Source organism: Apium graveolens, chromosome 8 (assembly GCF_009905375.1).
Source record: "Apium graveolens cultivar Ventura chromosome 8, ASM990537v1, whole genome shotgun sequence".
NCBI lineage: Eukaryota > Viridiplantae > Streptophyta > Magnoliopsida > Apiales > Apiaceae > Apium > Apium graveolens.
In genome coordinates this window covers 10,489,787-10,507,537 of record NC_133654.1, presented here as the reverse complement: position 1 = coordinate 10,507,537, position 17,751 = coordinate 10,489,787, and the positions used below count along the sequence as shown (strand labels likewise).

General features: G+C 35.3%; 1 protein-coding gene across 1 annotated transcript; it reads left to right on the top strand.

The window, feature by feature from the left end:
- Window positions 1-1,246: 1,246 nt before the first annotated feature.
- LOC141679271 (protein ABSCISIC ACID-INSENSITIVE 5-like) lies at window positions 1,247-17,469 on the top strand. Its single transcript, XM_074485775.1, has 3 exons — window positions 1,247-2,059; window positions 2,149-2,220; window positions 17,221-17,469. Exons 1-3 carry the CDS (start codon window positions 1,247-1,249, stop codon window positions 17,467-17,469), a joined length of 1,134 nt encoding a protein of 377 aa, XP_074341876.1.
- The last annotated feature ends 282 nt before the right edge of the window (window positions 17,470-17,751 follow it).

Sequence of the window (17,751 nt, the reverse complement as noted above, 5' to 3'; positions counted from 1 at the left end):
TTTTAGAGGACTTAAGTAGTCAATTTTATTAATATGTAATTTTTCAATATTAAAACTCTATAGCTTGTGAAAATTTAATTATTTGATGCTTTCTCAAATTAATTTTTAAGTTGTTTAAATTAGTGTTAACAAAAATTCAAGAAAATAGTTTATGAGTTTCAATTCTCTATTTAACCAACGTGCTACTTATGTACTTAAGAACCCATGCTACTTTATAAGCTAAACTCAAATTAAAATCATAAGGTAAAAAGTTAAACTAAGTTAGACTTCATGAATTGTATAATATAAGATAGGAAAGAAATTAATAAATAATAATATTATGAAAGGAGTCCATCTAAGAAGAAGTGGTTTTAAAATCCGGATAAAATATATGAGTAGGTTGAAAAAATAAGAAAATAATATGAAGTATTCATGATCTTAAAATCTTGACAAGTAAAATTGCCCCTAAATATTAAATTAAAAAAAAAAACAAAAAAACATGCACAAGAGATGTGAGTACGTCTGTATGTGCCAGGTTTACATAGGTTTTTTTAATTCACAAACAAGGTAAACGTGAGTAGACTGAAAAATAACAAAATTTCAAGCAGAAAAGTCTATTAATACACAGGGTCATTCATTTGTTTATATACCGTTGTTCGTCATGTGTTTACTTGTCAATGTTATCATCTATTTACATAAATTTTTATCACCAACTGTTCTTTTATATCAATTTGTAGCAACTAGTAAGGTGATCTACATTTCATACTTATTTTCTCTGTTAATCAAGTTCATGTCAATTTGTAGCAACCAGTAAGTTGGCCTACATTTCATACTTGTTTTCTCTCTTAATCATGGCTAAGAGGGCAGATTTATAAAGATACAAACCTTTGTAGAGGTACACCTAATTGTTTCATGTTCTAGGCAACTTGTGCATATGAGTAAGTTTACCAAATCTTTATAAAATAAATATATGGATCATAAAGTTCTTGAATGGAGAAACCGGATCAATGATTTTTGTTTAGTTTTTATTTTACCTGTTGAAGTAGCATTCATGAGATTATGAATTACAGGATTATATGAATGATAAATACTTGAATTTCTTGAATTTGGAAGCCTGGCACGTGTGTTCTGCTAATTCTACTGTAATATTTGATTTGCTGAATTATCACATGTAATGATAAACCTCCCAGGAGACTGATTATTATTTTTTATGCAATGCCCACCAGAGACTGACAAAAACTCGAGAATACTATCAAGAAGTCTAGAAATGGAGGAAATCTCTAATGATCAGTTTGATCACGAGGTCAAATCAGCGTTACAGATTGAAGAAGCTGAACAGCCAAGGATTGATACATCTCCTTCCTTGCATAGATCTCCGAATACACTCACTACTGATGGCAAAAGCTTTGGATCCATGAATCTGGAGGAGTTCATAAACAGCATTTGGACTGAAGAAGAAGCTCAGGCACAGAATGCGAACTCAGTGGTGCCAACAGCGGAAGCCAGTTCAAGTCTCAACAACATGAATCCACAATATCACTTTGGTCAGACCCCGAACGGGAGCAGTGACATTGCAAGACAAATGAGCTTGACAAGACCAGGATCACAGAGTGTTCCAGCACCTTCGTGCCAGAAAATAGTGGATGTGTCACGCGAGCCATCAGATGGAGAAATGACATTCTATGAATTTCTGGTCAAGATAGGGGTACTCCGGGAAGAAGGTGCTATAGCACAAATTCCTCCACCTCGTCTGCTTTATCAGCTTCACCCTCCTGCTCCTCCTTTCTTTCAACCTCGTCCAGCTCCGCCTCTGCTTCCTCGTCCTCAGCTACCCTATGGCAGTGTTGATGTCCCTACTCCATTTGGACCACAAGCCACAAGTTTTTATGGAGTGGCTAGTGGTGTACGTGGAAGTGAAAATATTGGAGAAATGGGTGCTGTTTCCTTGGATGAAATAGGATTGAACAATCGAGGACGGAAGCGGATAATAGAGGGACCAAGCGAGATGATGATTGGAAGGTACGAAAAAAAGTTGATTAGAAATAGGGAAGCAGCCACAAAATCTAGGGCCAAAAAACAGGTACAAGCTCTTTTTATCGTTTTTACTTGCATAATTTCTTTCTGCTTTAGTTTACTTATTGTTCTTTTATGATTCTTTTTTTCAAACAGGCACGCACTAGGGAATTTGAACCACAGCTGAATCATTTGAAACAAGAAAATTCTTGCCTAGCGGAAAGATTGGTGAGTACCAAATACAGATGGTTGTATAGCTGCAATTTCTTGGCAAGTTTGTGTCATAACAACTCTTTATCTGATTCAACTCCCTTTTCTTGTGCCATGAACAGAAAGAGCTAGAGAGCAAATCTAGACAGCTCGTAATGTTTAAATCATTAATTATCATTTCTTATTAAAAGGCTTGCAATCACTCCTCCGCATAGAGTAGCTGTATCATGCATATTCACTTGCAATCTAATTATGCTACTCCATGTGGAGGTGTGTGCCATAAATATTAGTACGTTTGTTGAGCGGCTAAAATATTTTTGTACTCAACAATCAAGTGACTCGTGATTAAGCTTTAGGAATATGCTTTCATTGAGTATTTGTATATTAACTAGAGATGTTCCTTATGAACAATTTGCAGCAATTGGAAACAAAAAAAATGAAGCTCAGAAAAAAGCAAAAGAGAAACCGGATACATTGAGGAGGACTTTGAGCTGTCCACACTAAAATAGTCGGACAGTTTTCTGTAATTGATATTTCTATTTCCAGTTTTTCTTTTACTATCTGTTTTACATTATATCATATGTAATAGAAGTGTGCTCATGTATTTTTCTGGCAAAATTTTGTAATGTACACATATAAATTGCGGGACATTTCTATGAACGTCCGTAAGTGGAAACTACGACTATAATAAAAGTTATTGCTAGAATAAATAATAAGTACAATAGAACATCAACTGTGAATTTCTTTAGTTCTTAAGAGAAGTGAAACTTATAATCTATTTTTACAAAGGAATGCACAAAATGAACCACAAATTTCTACGGCCAACTATTCACATAATGTTCTTGTACAACTAAATAAGTAATAATAAGATTTTTTATTAGGTGCAAACTAGCAGATTTCTGGACTGCTCATCTCATACAGTGTATCCTAAAAATGAATTAACCGTGATTATGAACCATACAACAATATTGTTGTTAAGAATGTAAACATGAACTCCGACCCGAACATTAGAGTGAAAGAAATTAGATTAGGAATCTCCACCGGCAGAAATATGTACGATCAAAAAGACGAGCCACAAAGACTTAAAAGCAGTTGCAGTATAGATCTGCTACTCTAATACTAAGCCTATTGATTCAAGATAAATTAAAATACGGATTAACTAGGATTTTAGTTTGAATTAGTTGTGTTAAGTTAGAGTACTGGTACAATCAACAAAATCTATTGCAAGTCAAATGCTCAGTCACAACCACTCGAATACTCGGAATACTTTCACTCATGGTGGTAACATAGCAGGTACTAAAATATAGCAAGATTTGAAGAAATGTAGCAGGTATCTATTGAAGGTAGAGTGGAAAAGTGGTTCGCACCATTTAGAAGTATAAATTAAGATACGGGGAATGATAATTTAGAAAATAGTATAAACTACTGAGTATATATTTAGTGAATATGATCGGGTTAGATTCGAGTTTGCAGGGTTTTAATTTGAAACTCTAACTGAAATAATACTTTCTTAGTTATTAAGAATTTTCACAGTTTTTAGTGCAGTTTTAATTTTTATTTTGATTTATGTTCATCTCTATTGTTGTTAATGGAATCAACCTTCAAAATATCTGTAAATGTCTTAAAGAAAGGAAAGGAGTCATTCTATAATTTTCATCCTTCTATTCCCACAAACAAGATAGAATTGACCTGCAATTACTTAACCAGTCCATCATATTTAGATCACTCAATGCATGACCCAATTCTTTTATCCACACATATTTCATGCGTCATGCATGATAAATACTTGTGCACTTGTAATATTTAGCTTTCGGAGTGCAGTGCTCTACGGAAACTGTCAGAGTGATCTCTACCTTGTAGTAGGAGTCATCATGATAGGTAAATTGAATATTAGAAGCAATACCTGGAAATACAGTTCAATATCTCAGTACAGGAACTGATCTTGACTTGGTACGAGCCTCAGGGAATAAATAGGAGCAAAAACAAAATCATAAGTGCTTCAATACCTCCCTTGATCGCGGATTATCAAGCTTGATATGAATATTTTCTGAGGAAAAATGTATTCTCTAGCTCTACTAGTGTCACATGTTAGAAATGGGATAGAGAGAGAAATTCAACCCATGTGCTGCTATGGCCCACAGAGTACAAACTTGTGTTCAAAATTCCTTCCCAAGCTACTAAGGTCGCAATTGTGCTGCTACGGCCCACAAAGTACAAATTTGTGTTCAAAATTCATTCCCAAGCTACTAAGGTCGCAAGTGAGGGTCCTATACTATATTGGGTCGCCAGTTAGAGGATGAACAGTCGCAAGTGAGCCCCCAAGGTGGAATGTGATCGCCAGTTAGCTAGATTGCACAAGAAACTAAGTACAAAACTTCTTCCCTAGGAACCAATGTCGCAAGTAATCTTTTTCTAGCTCACCTAGTCGCAAGTAACAATGGTTGGCAAAGATTCTAAGTACTTTGGTGCATCTTCTAGTCACCGGTAACACTTGGGAATATTTTCTAAGTCCTAAACTTCCTCCTGGTCGCCAGTAAATGTACTGTGACTTATGCAAGCTATATTAATTCAAATACTTGGTTCTCAGAAAGTCACGTAGTCCTTCTTCTCTCTCCAGCCTATCAGCGTAAATAAACAAACAGATGCAGATTGAGATTGCATCTGTCCTTTGAATATAACGAAGCTCTTGCAAATTATATTCAGATTTCTAAAAAGCTTGATTTGACAAGGAGAGGTCATGTCCAATTTGATTCACACCATTTAAAGCCTTACATACTTGTAACACTCATTATTTAAAACTTCTTTGATTGTATTTAATATCATTTGATAAGAGTTTTAGATTTTCAGAGTGATAACAAGAACCCTAGATTGATAGATTGTTGCTTTGGTTCTTTTTCTATCTATAGCTTCGAATCTCTGTATTTGGAGTTGTAAGCAAACCCTCCCGGTATTTATACTTTGAATAAAAGAATATTTACCCAGAATCTCTTTGTTTGTTTATTTCATTTTCATAATTTGATTATCCGCTGCATTTATTTATGAAAAAGGAAAAACATACATTCACCCCCCCCCGCTGTATGTACCTTTTGAACCTAATAGAAATGCACTCTTTACATCCATTTGAGGTTCTTTTTCTATCTATAACTTCGAATCTCTGTATTTGGAGTTGTAAGTAAACCCTCCCGGTATTTATACTTTGAATAAAAGAATATTTACCCAGAATCTCTTTGTTTGTTTATTTCATTTTCATAATTTGATTATCCGCTGCATTTATTTATGAAAAAGGAAAAATATACATTCACACCCCCCCTCTGTATGTACCTTTTGGACCTAATAGAAATGCACTCTTTACATCCATTTGATAGACTTTGAATATGGCATGGGTTGCATAGGTTAGAAAAATTCTGATGGCTTCAAGTCCTGCAACAGGAGCAAATATTTATTCAAAATCTATTTCCTCTTGATGAGAGTACCCTTTAGCAACCAAATTGGCTTCAAGACACCAAAGAATTCTTATTTTTAAGATTGGTACCAGCTTCCATACTTTGTTTCTCTCAAATTGGTTTAACTCTTTCTGCATTGCCAAAACCCAATCTGAATCCATTAGAGCCTCTTCTACCTTCTTTGGTTCTTCCTGTGATAGGAAGCTACTATACAAACATTCATCTTTAGTTGCTCTCCTTGTTTGCACTCTACATATTGCATCATCAATGATCAATTCAAATGGATGATCCTTAGTCCATTTTCTTTGAGGTGGTAGATTTTCTCTAAATGAAGTGGCCTCATTGGTGTCTTGATGAGTGACTGAGTGTTGACTAGATGACACTACCCTTGAGTTGGTGAATCTTTGATTTGAAGAAGGATATTTATCAAACAGTGATCTAGAATGACTTTCAGCTCCTATTTAAGAGTGATCATCAATGGATGATGTATTCTTCCTTTCAACCGATGATGCACCTTGTCTATCAATGGATGCAGCACTTTGTCTTATAACGGATGTTGTACTTTGTCTTTCAACGGATGCAGCACTATGTGCATTAATTGTTGTTGTTTCCTTTGAGTAGACTTTTGTCATTCCTTCTAGCTCACTTTCATCATCACTATCATCACAGTATATCTCAACATTATAAAATTTGAGGCTTTCATAGAAACCTTCATCTTTTAGTTCTTCAATCTTCTTATCATCAAACACAACATGTACAGATTCCATAAAAATATTGGTTCTCAGATTATAGACTCGATTTGCTTTCCAAACAGTATATCCAACAAAGATACCTTCATCGGCTTTTGCATCAAACTTTCCATGTTGGTCAGCTTGATTCCTTAGAATATGACACTTGCATCCAAAAATATGAAGAAAGTTCAGTGTTGGCTTTCTTTTCTTGAACAATTGATATGAAGTCATGCCTTTGGATTGAATGATCAAAGAAATGTTCTGAGTATAATATGCATTCTTAACAATTTCAACCCAAAAATATGTTGGTAACTTTGATTCTTCAAGCATGGTTCTTGCAGTTTTAATCAATGATCTATTCTTTCTTTCAACCAATCCATTTTATTGTGGTGTTCTTGGAGCTGAGAACTCATGCATGATTCAATTTTCTTTACAAAACAACCTCATTATAGAATTCTTTAACTCGGTTCCATTGTCACTCCTGATTCTTCTTACTTTGAGTTCAGGGTGATTGTTGACTTGCATGATATGATTGACAATGATTTAACTAGCTTTATCCTTATATTAAAAAAAATATGTCCATGAGAACTTTGAAAAATTATCTACAATCACTAGGCAATATCTCTTCTTGGAAAATGACAATACATTAAATGGTCCAAATAAGTCTATATGCGGTAGTTGTAATGGTTCATCAATTATTAATTCAAGTTTCCTTCTGAATGATGCTTTCACTTGCTTTCTTTTCTGACAAGCACCACATAATCCATCCTTTGAAAATTCAACTTGAGGAATGCCTCTAACAAGGTTATTCCTGACCAATTCATTCATTGTCTTGAAATTCAAATAAGACGGCTACTTGTGCCATAGCCATCTTTCATTTTGACTTGCTTTGTTGAAAAGAAAAGTAATTGAGTCTGCATTTGTTGAGTTGAATTCATCTAAGTACACATTCCCTCTTTTTAGTCCAGTAAGAACCACTTTGTTATCATTCTTGCAAGAAATAACACAAGCTTCAGAATTGAAGGTAACTGAGTTTCCTTTGTCATATAGTTGGCTGACACTCGGGAGATTATATTTGAGTCCATCAACTAATGCAACCTCATCAATGATGACATTCCCTTTTGAAATCAAGCCATATCCCTTAGTATATCCTTTGTTGTCATCTCCAAAGGTAATGCTAGAGCTAGATATTTCCTTAAACTCTATGAGTAGGGTAGAATCTCCGGTCATATGCCTTGAGCATCCATTATCCAAATACCAAAGATTTTTCGATTTTCCTACACACGTCAAAATCAAATCAAGTTAATTTTGGTACCCAAGTTTCCTTGGGTCCTGCCTTGTTAGCTTTCTTCTTTGGTTTCTTAGACCTTTTACCACCAAATTTAGGAGATTCAAGATCAACCTTTATCTTTGGAATAGGTCTTTGAAACCCATGATCATTTTGAGATTCATCAGGCACATTATGATTAACATGGTATGGCATAGATGGTGCATACATGTTATTCTAGAAGAGCATGATATATGGTATTTGTGGCATATTAAATACAACATAATAAGGATTAGGTGCAAATGACATATTAGCAAAATGTGCATGTGAATTATGTGTAGGCATAACAGGCATGGCATGCATAGGTGACATAGGCATGTTCGGTAAAGAAAGAGGTGCGCGCATGGATACATTCATAGCAGATTTGTAATTAACAGACAAGTTATTAACACTGCCACACTTCATACATGTTTTTCTAGGTGCATATTTATCAGGTGTGTAGTTGTTATGTTTATTAATCCCTACTTTACAATTCCTGTTGTGTTTTCTTTTTGAGTTTGTTTTGACCTCAATATTTTCCATCCTGTCACTCAACTGTTTTATTGACATATGTTCTATATCCACTTTCCCTGCATCCTTGGTTTTGCTTGATTCTCCTGAGACAAAATTCTTTGTAACTGAACCATACTTGGTATTTAGTTTTACAAGTTTTCCTTTGCTAATGGTCTTTTTCTCCTTCAACAGATGTGTTTCCTCTTTCAATGGATTAGCTTCATCATCCGTTGATTCAACATCCGTTGATAGACCATCAACCAAATCCTGATCCAGTTTCTTCTTGTTCTTCTTCCAGGCTTCCTCACAAAATGATTCAATTCATTGAACTTTGGCAATTTTTGCACTAACAGTCCTAGATGATTTACAGGCTTTAATGACTTTTTGCTCTCGTTCAAGCTGCTTTCTAAGAATCTCTTATGTCTTCAAAGACTCTGTTAACTCACTTTCAGCAGCCTTACACTGAATCACAGCATTTTTATCACGCAAAAACTGATTGTTCTCTTTAATTCTATTATTTTCTTTAGTGATTGATTTAAGTGTGACACGCAAGTGATACACTTCAATAGACATATCATTTATAGCATCATTGCATTCATCTTTAGAAAGCTGAGATTAAATTAGTAGTGATTACCTAATTGTTATATGAGCTAACCTTTGTTTCATCTGATTTGGCCATGAGGGTAAGGTTGACATAGTTCATGTCTTCATCTTCATCATCTCCATCAGCTGCCTAGTCATTTTCTTGAGTAATGAAAGCCTTTTCTTTTTGTTTGAGCAACTCAAAATATTTCTTTTTATGGTCTTGAGGCTCAAATCTTTTCTTTTCAGAACTAGGCTTTCTGCACTCATTTGCAAAATGACCACTAAGCCCACACTTGAAACATTTGAATTTGGTTTTGTCAACCATGTTTTTGTTGGGCCTTGCAGCCCAAAATTTTTTCTTGAATTTGAGCTTTGTAAATCTTCTAGACATAAAGGCTAGATGCTCATCAACCTCGTCTATGTCATCTTGGCTTGGACAGTCTTCATCTCCAGCCATCAACCCTTTTCCTTTGCTCATCTCAGACCTGCCTTCACAGACATTGAAGTTTGGTGCAGTTTTAACAGCTTCAACCTTCATCTCCGCCATCTCTCTTGGTCAGCTACAAGTGCTACAGATCCAGTTTTCTTCCTTCCTTTTTCTATCAGCTTATCTTGTTCCAGTTCAAACTCATAGCTTTTTAAGATACCATACAGTCTCTCAACAGTGAAATCTTTGTATTCTTGAGAATTTCTTAGAGAGACTGTCATTGGCTTCCATTTAGTTGGTAGAGACCTAAGGAATTTTAGGTTGGAATCCTTGGTTTGGTAGACTCTTCCATGCAACTTCAGTCCATTCAACAATTTTTGAAATCTACTAAAAGTATCAATTAAAGAATCACCATCTTCAAAATGGAAGTGTTCATATTGTTGAATGAGAAGTTGTATCTTGTTTTCCCTGACTTGCTCAGTTCCTTCATATATCACTTGAACAATGTCCCAAACATCCTTAAAAGATTTGCTATTTATGACATTATCAAACATGTCTTGATCAAAACTATTGAACAAAATATCCATGGCCTTCTTGTCTTTATGAACTACCTCAATGTCTTCAAATTTCCATTTTGATTTAGGCTTTAGGATTGTTTACTCATTTCCTGTGGCATTCTCAATATTTGTTGCAACTCTACGAGGAACATGAGGTCCATTCTCTATGCACTTGATGTGACACCCTCAATATCGGGGTTAGGAATGAGGACCCACAACACCAATAAACTAATATAATAATAGCATAAATATAATAAACCCTGAAACTAATAGGATCTAAATAGGATAAAATATGAGACAAGATTACAACTACCAACCAGAATAATATTATTACAACCCTTAATATTAAAACCAAATTATTCGATTCCGACTTGGAATCGACAGATAACCCAAAAGTATCTGATTCAGCTATTACACTTCCCACCAAATCTTGTCGCTTGCTCACACAGCATCTACCTGATCTGGCAACTGAAATCCCACAATACGATAGGGACCGCCAGGAACGCTCTTGTAAGCGGTGCGCCTAAGTCTGGCCATCATCTTGCTTAACTTCCATTGTTAGATCACACAAATAAATGAGCAAAGAAGCTCGACAAGTAACTATATAAACAACTTTAAATATTAGCATAACACAATAACTAAGGCATTCTATAACCATTAAAATAGGTGGCAGCATTCTATCAATTTTTTAGAAAAGGGTTTCAAAGGAAGGTTTTGATGGCTTTCAAGATTCAAGTCTGGATAATCAACATTTCTCAAGATCAATCGATAGGGGTCTCAGAGAAGTTCACACTTTAAGAGAAAATCAATCCAAGCTTTGAGCATAAATATAAAAGTAAAGTGCCAAGGTTCTCGAATAAATTTCTTAGAACTCCAAAGAAGATTCAATTTAAACTTTTCAATTTCAAATCAAAAGATAAGCATTATGCTTGTTGCAACATTTATAAAACTTTTACTTTTGTTATTTAATGACAAAGAACCCTTGATTGGAATATCCATCTTTTAAATATAATACGGGTGATCAGCCCATACTGACCTCCATCCGCTCATAAGGTACCTATGACATTATTTCAGCCTTTATATTGGACTAGCCCCGCTAGTCTCTTACGTGACTGGACTAGTACCACTAGCCTCTTACGTCTCTATCCAATCTTTAGGAATTCATTTGGAAAACCTTTATATTGGAGGGCAAAGAAGTTTTAAATAGATTCATTTAAACATTACCAATACGTAAAATTGTTTGGACTCATTCAAGTCGAAAGTTATTCTTAGGTTCAATTCAAGAATTCAAGGAGAATAAACAAATTGGAAATAAAAAGGGATCGTAAGTGAAGGAAATGATCAAACAGTAAGCAGGGTATAACAAGGTTGTTATCAAAATAGTTCAAAGGAACGACACTTAAACAAGGCACAAGTCTATTATTATAGGAACCTAGGTTATCAAGGTATGAAATATGAAAGATTCATTTCGACTCTTAGGGTCAAGGATCATAATGATAGCAAATATATGAAAACAGGGTATAAGTGCTTGAAACATGGGGTTACTATCAGGGTTTATCAAAAGGATCAATAACAGTTTTATGAAGGTTCTTTACTCTATCAGTGCATAACATCAATAATCTCTTTATAATCAATTCATAGTATGAGGCAAAGTTACTTGCCTCAGAAAGCTTTCCTGTTTTACGGTATTCGAGCTACTGCCACTTAAGACCTCTTTTCATTTTCTAGCCTGAGTGCCTTCGCTTTCCAAATTTACAATTACGAAACAAACCCTAATTAGAAACCAAATCATTTTCCTGACATTTCTTAGAACGTCAACTCTTCTACCGCAATCGCGATACTCGCTTATCTTAGATATACACATATATATATCACACATACACATAATAGGTGAACATATTTATACATTTTATAACACTGAATAACTCAACTCCTTGCATATAGCAAATAATCACATAACCACATAATTTGACATATTGCACTTGTGACCAGTTATATTGACTATATTCCTTATATAACTCTATAGTTTCTTTCGAAAATCGGGCATGATGTAATCGTAAATACGATAGCCCTTTTTCTCGGCAACTATCAACAACAACCCAATCGATTTTTATGGCCTTAACTCTCATTTATATATCATCAACATCAATCCATATATTATTAATACTTTAACACATAACATATAACTCAACCTTTCACGAATACCAAATTAACAAATTATCGTACCAAACTAAACTATAATTCCGAGATTCAAATTCAGGGTTTTGATTTAGAACCTACGTTAAATCTTCGTAAGAGAAATTCAATAATCAAAACCACATCTCAAGCATGCAACCATAATTTAACATATAATCCACCTTATATATCAACATGCATATCTCAAATTGAAAAATCACTTTTAACATATAATTCGACTTAATAAAACTTAATATTTCAAATTAAATACTTCGAATTTTTCAGACCAATTTGACATGCATTAACTAATTTAATTGTAATATAGATTTTAGGACTCAGTAAAGCATCATAGTCCACCACCGGCTTGCTGAAGCTCATCACCGGCGGCGGTAAGGTTTCGGAGATGCCCCGTTTCGAGGGGTTTCGATGAAACCTCACCAATACACTTAAAAGATAGCATGAACACTCTGGTCTCCGTAATCGACATCAAAACCAACCAATTCGACAAGGAATTCTTAGAACCCGAACCAAACCCGAATGAGGGTTTCAAAGAACTCATAGATTCAAACACATGCATTCACAGATTCATGGAGAGAAAGTAAAACCACACTGTAACACCCCAAAATCCAGGGTCGGGGATCCGGGTTGTCACGAGTTCCATTTCCCTTAATAAAATCTAACTCTTAATAAATAATCAACTACTGCCTACTGTGACCCCACAATATACACACACACCATAAGTTATAGTCTCAGAGATGAATACCAAAAATAACACAAGTCATTTTATTCCACAATTATAAGTCATTACACCTCAAAAGGGTTTCTGAATAAATTTACATATTCCTTGCCATTATTATAATTCATAAATATACATAAGTCTGGTACATCAAAATTTGAAATCCTAGCCTATTGGTAGTTCCTACCTCAGCTACAGCGATATCAACGCCTACCGGAAACTGCGGAACGTTTCCTATCCGCTCGCGAATTGGGAGCTTGGTCCTATTCATCTTATCTATCTATTGTTGTGTGATGAAAGAAGAAAGCAAGGGTGAGCAAAAAGCCCACCAAAATAATATGCATAATAATTAACAATATATGAAAATTCTCATAGTACTCGTGAAAGTCTTGGTCAAGAAGAAATGAACCAAGTTTGATATCCTATCACGACCAAGTCGCAAAATATTCAGTATATATGTATATATACTTTTCAAAATCTTGGAAGTCCTCTTCCATGCATAATATACACAGAGTTCCAGTTTATAACTATAAAAAATATATCGTTGCAAGGTGATCTCATATATCTAACCTTGTTTCAATATTTTTCTGAAAATCTTTGTCATGCATAAGATAATCATTAACTAGATATAAGTTGAAAAGATAAAGTTACAAGATACTCCAATATACTTATATCTTTTCTTAATACTACTTGAACTACCACCGTTCAATGTATAATCAGTTTTAAAAGTTCATCACATAGATGAGAATACCGGATAAGACTTAAATAGGTTCAATCTTTCAAATATCATTCAAAATAAATGAAGTTACGAGATACTTCATTAAGTCCCGATATATATATATATATATATATATATACCTATATATATCTCTCATACTTTCCTTGAAAACCTCTGTTATGAAAAGTATAAACAGAGTTATAATACCCAATGAATTTGGAAAGAAGAAAAACTTTGGCATAAACCCGATATCTTGCTGATCAGGCAAAGATACCAATTAAATAACCTTTTCCACAGCTTCGAGACTTCGCAGATGAGGCATCTCTCTGGCCAAGGATAACCCTCCACTACCAGCTGTTTCTCTAATATGTGGACGGAGGTATAGCTAGACCTGAAAAAATGGATCTGGATCGGAAAAAATCGAACCGAAATTCATGAAACTCAGATCCGATCCGAGATCCGAATAATACAATCCGATAATTATCCAAAAACCGATTTAAATCGATCCGAAAAATACCCGAACCTAAAATTTAACCAAAAATGATCTGAAATACAAGATCTGATATAATTTGGAACCGATCAAAACTGAATAATATATTAACCGAACCAAATATGACCCGAGATAAGCAAAATTTACACTTTAAACAATTTTATGTTTATGATAACATACTTATTTAATCATATTCTTCTGTAAAAGTACATTATATTATATTAAAAATTCTAAATTAAATAAAAATGATATTTTTTTAATCTCAAAAATTGATAAAATAAATAATTTATGATCCAAAAATATCTTAACTGAATTTAATCCGAATAGAATTTTGTCCAATCTTAATCCGAATGTTATCCGATTTTAATCCGAATTAGGCCCGAACCAAATCACATCCAATCTGATCCGAATGATCTTCAAATAATATCATAATCCGAAAGTAGATCCGATCCGAAATTGATCTGATCTGAAATTGATCCGATCCGGTTATCCGAATTATCAGGTCTAGGTATAGCCGTGGTTCACCCGAATATAGGACGCATCCTTGTCCTCCAATTAAGGAGCCCCTACCAGAATACAGGACAAGTGATCTAATGTTTTTGGGTGTAAAGTGCAGGACACTCTGAAGTCTCCCAACGAGGACACCAGTTGACTACAGAGACACATCTCCCAAAGCACACACCAGAATTCACCCCGCATCCCCAATGAGGACATTCATTGACTACAAGAGGAGACCTTCCTTCCAGGAATACCCCTGGAGGTCTCTGACCACGGACACCATCTTTCTGTGGTTACATTACAGAAAAGAGTTCTTTAATAAATTACATGTACCAAATAAATTAGTAATAATCTTCCTCCTTCCTTGAAGCATTCAAAGAACTTGTCCAAGTAATATGTTAAGGCCACATCCAAGCCATCTGCTTCACCGAGGGCGCGCCCTAACACTTATGGCAAGGTGCCACCCTCAGAAATCAATCACAACTATTTACTTGAGGGCGCGCCCTTTAGGTATAAACCCCCTTCTGTTTGTTCCCAGTTGAAGGGTGCACCTTAGGTTTCATGAAATTTCGGATTTATTCTTCAAAGAGGGTGAGTCCTCGACCTTTAGGGAAAGTGGGCTTGCCCTATATTTCCTCCTGGATCTTGGCAACAATACCTTAATTCCATTCAATTGACCCGCTTTTGACATGAATATCATTCATACCAAATTTTGGGCATAACAACTACCCCCAAATTCTATATGTTATTGAAAATATGATTGGAATTTTCATTTTTCATCATTATCTACTTGAAAATTTATGTACACTTGTCTTTTCATACGGGGCGCGCCTTCATAAGGGCGCGTCCTCTGAATTTGAAACGGTTCCCCTTTTCTTGGGGAATATGATCGACATGATTGATGGGATTGACACCTGTCCCACGTCTCTGTCAGTTATAAATACAAGTATTTTTTCTTTTTTTTAACTTTTTCTTTACTCTTTCTTACTTCCCTTCTTCACATAAACTTCTACCGGCGACAACTCAAGGTTCTTTTGGCTCGAAAATGACTTGTTCTTCACCATTTCCTCAATCTTTTTCGATTAATATTTTTATTAACCAACAAGGTACTCGATTCTTTTTCTACTTTCAAATTTCACCAAGTAAATTGTATCCAATGTTGCTATGACTGTTCATATCATTTTCTCCTATCATATATTCTTCATAACTGTTGTGTGTATATATGTATGTAAATTTCATATTATCAATTTAGATTCATAATTTTAGGACTTTAAAATTTGAATTCATGTTCGTAGAATTTCAACTATTACCAAAGCACACACCAGAATTCACCCCGCATCACCAATAAGGACACTCATTGACTACAAGAGGAGACCTTCCGTCCAAGAATACCCCTGGAGGTCTCTGACCACGGACACCGTCTTTCTGTGGTTGCATTACAGAAAAGAATTCTTTAATAAAGTACATGCACCAAATAAATTAGTAATAATCTTCCTCCTTCTTCCTTGAAGCATTCAAAGAACTTGTCCAAATAATATGTTAAGGCCACATCCAAGCCATCTGCTTCACCGAGGGCGCGCCCTAACACTAATGTCTAGGTGCCACCCTCAGAAATCAATCACAACTATTTACTTGAGGGCGCGCCCTTTAGGTATAAACCCCCTTCTGTTTGTTCCCAGTTGAAGGGTGCTCCTTAGGTTTCATGAAATTTCTGATTTATTCTTCAAAGAGGGTGAGTCCTCGACCTTTAGGGAAAGTGGGCTTGCCCTATATTTCCTGGATCTTGGCAACAATACCTTAATTCCATTCAATTGACCCGCTTTTGACACGAATATCATTCATACCAAATTTTGGGCATAACAACTACCCCCAAATTCTATATGCTATTGAAAATAGGATTGAAATTTTCATTTTTCATCATTATCTACTTGAAAATTTGTGTACACATGTCTTTTCATACGGGGCGCGCCTTCATAAGGGCGCGTCCTCTGAATTTGAAACGGTTCCCCTTTTCTTGGGGAATGTGATCGACATGATTGATGGGATTGACACCTGTCCCACGTCTCTGTCAGTTATAAATACAAGTAATTTTTCTTTTTTTAACTTTTTCTTTACTCTTTCTTACTTCCCTTCTTCACATAAACTTCTATCGGCGACAACTCAAGGTTCTTTTGGCTCGGAAATGACTTGTTCTTCACCATTTCCTCAATCTTTTTCGATTAATTTTTTTATTAACCAACAAGGTACTCGATTCATTTTCTACTTTCAAATTTCACCAAGTAAATTGTATCCAATGTTGCTATGACTGTTCATATCATTTTCTCCTATCATATATTCTTCATAACTGTTGTGTGTATATATGTATGTAAATTTCATATTATCAATTTAGATTCATAATTTTAGGACTTTAAAATTTGAATTCATGTTCGTAGAATTTCAACTATTACCCAGGGATTCGTATGCCCATTTTAGTTTAGGGAACGTCCTAAAGGGCTTCTATGAAATATACCTTTTAGGTTTTCATAGTTAAAGTACAAATAATTATCTTTTTAGGATGCGCCATCTTAGTATAGGACGCGCTATAAAGGACTTTATGGCATCCACTTTCATTCTAAGTTAGATATGAACGACCTCTATCCTAAATAGGGCGCGCCGTCATATTGAGGCACGTCACATTCACATGCTCTTCTATATTGACATTTGTTAAGATGATATAACAATAAGGAAGCATCTTTCCCTTTAAGGCGCGCCTCCTCGTTGTATTCATTTTTTCTGTATTCCTTTTTTTTTATTTTTCCTTTGGACTCAACTTCAATAGACTTTCTTTTTATTTTGACAGCTGGAAGACGGGGGCGCGTCCTCTCCCTTTCATCCATTTAAAGATTTCTGCACCAAGCTAGGAATTTATTCTCCTCCAGCCATCTCTTTCAAACCGGATTTTCCAGACGCTCATAGGACTCCTGAGTTCTTGGAACAAGAGGCGCGCCTTACTCAAGAATCCAATAAAGATAAATTCATGGCTGATTCTTCAAGTAACTCTTTCTTAGACGACATTCCTTTAGCACAAGATGAGGAAAGACGAAATTAGTTTTGAAAGAGAGATCTCCAGCCCCCATGGACAGGGACTTAGATGACTGGATCGAGGAGCTAAATGCAGATAGATATAGAAGAGTAGAGATTGGAGTGAATTGTTGGAGCAAGTCCTTCAAGGGTTTCTTATAAATCTATTTCTCCCCGCCTATCTCCGCAATCATCACGGAGCACGCCAACTCCTCCTAATCCTGAGGGCGCGCCTAAGGATTCTCTTCCTCTTCGTGATGAGATAAATTTCTTCGATGAAGACAATCTCCAATTCTCTAATTCTCCCGCA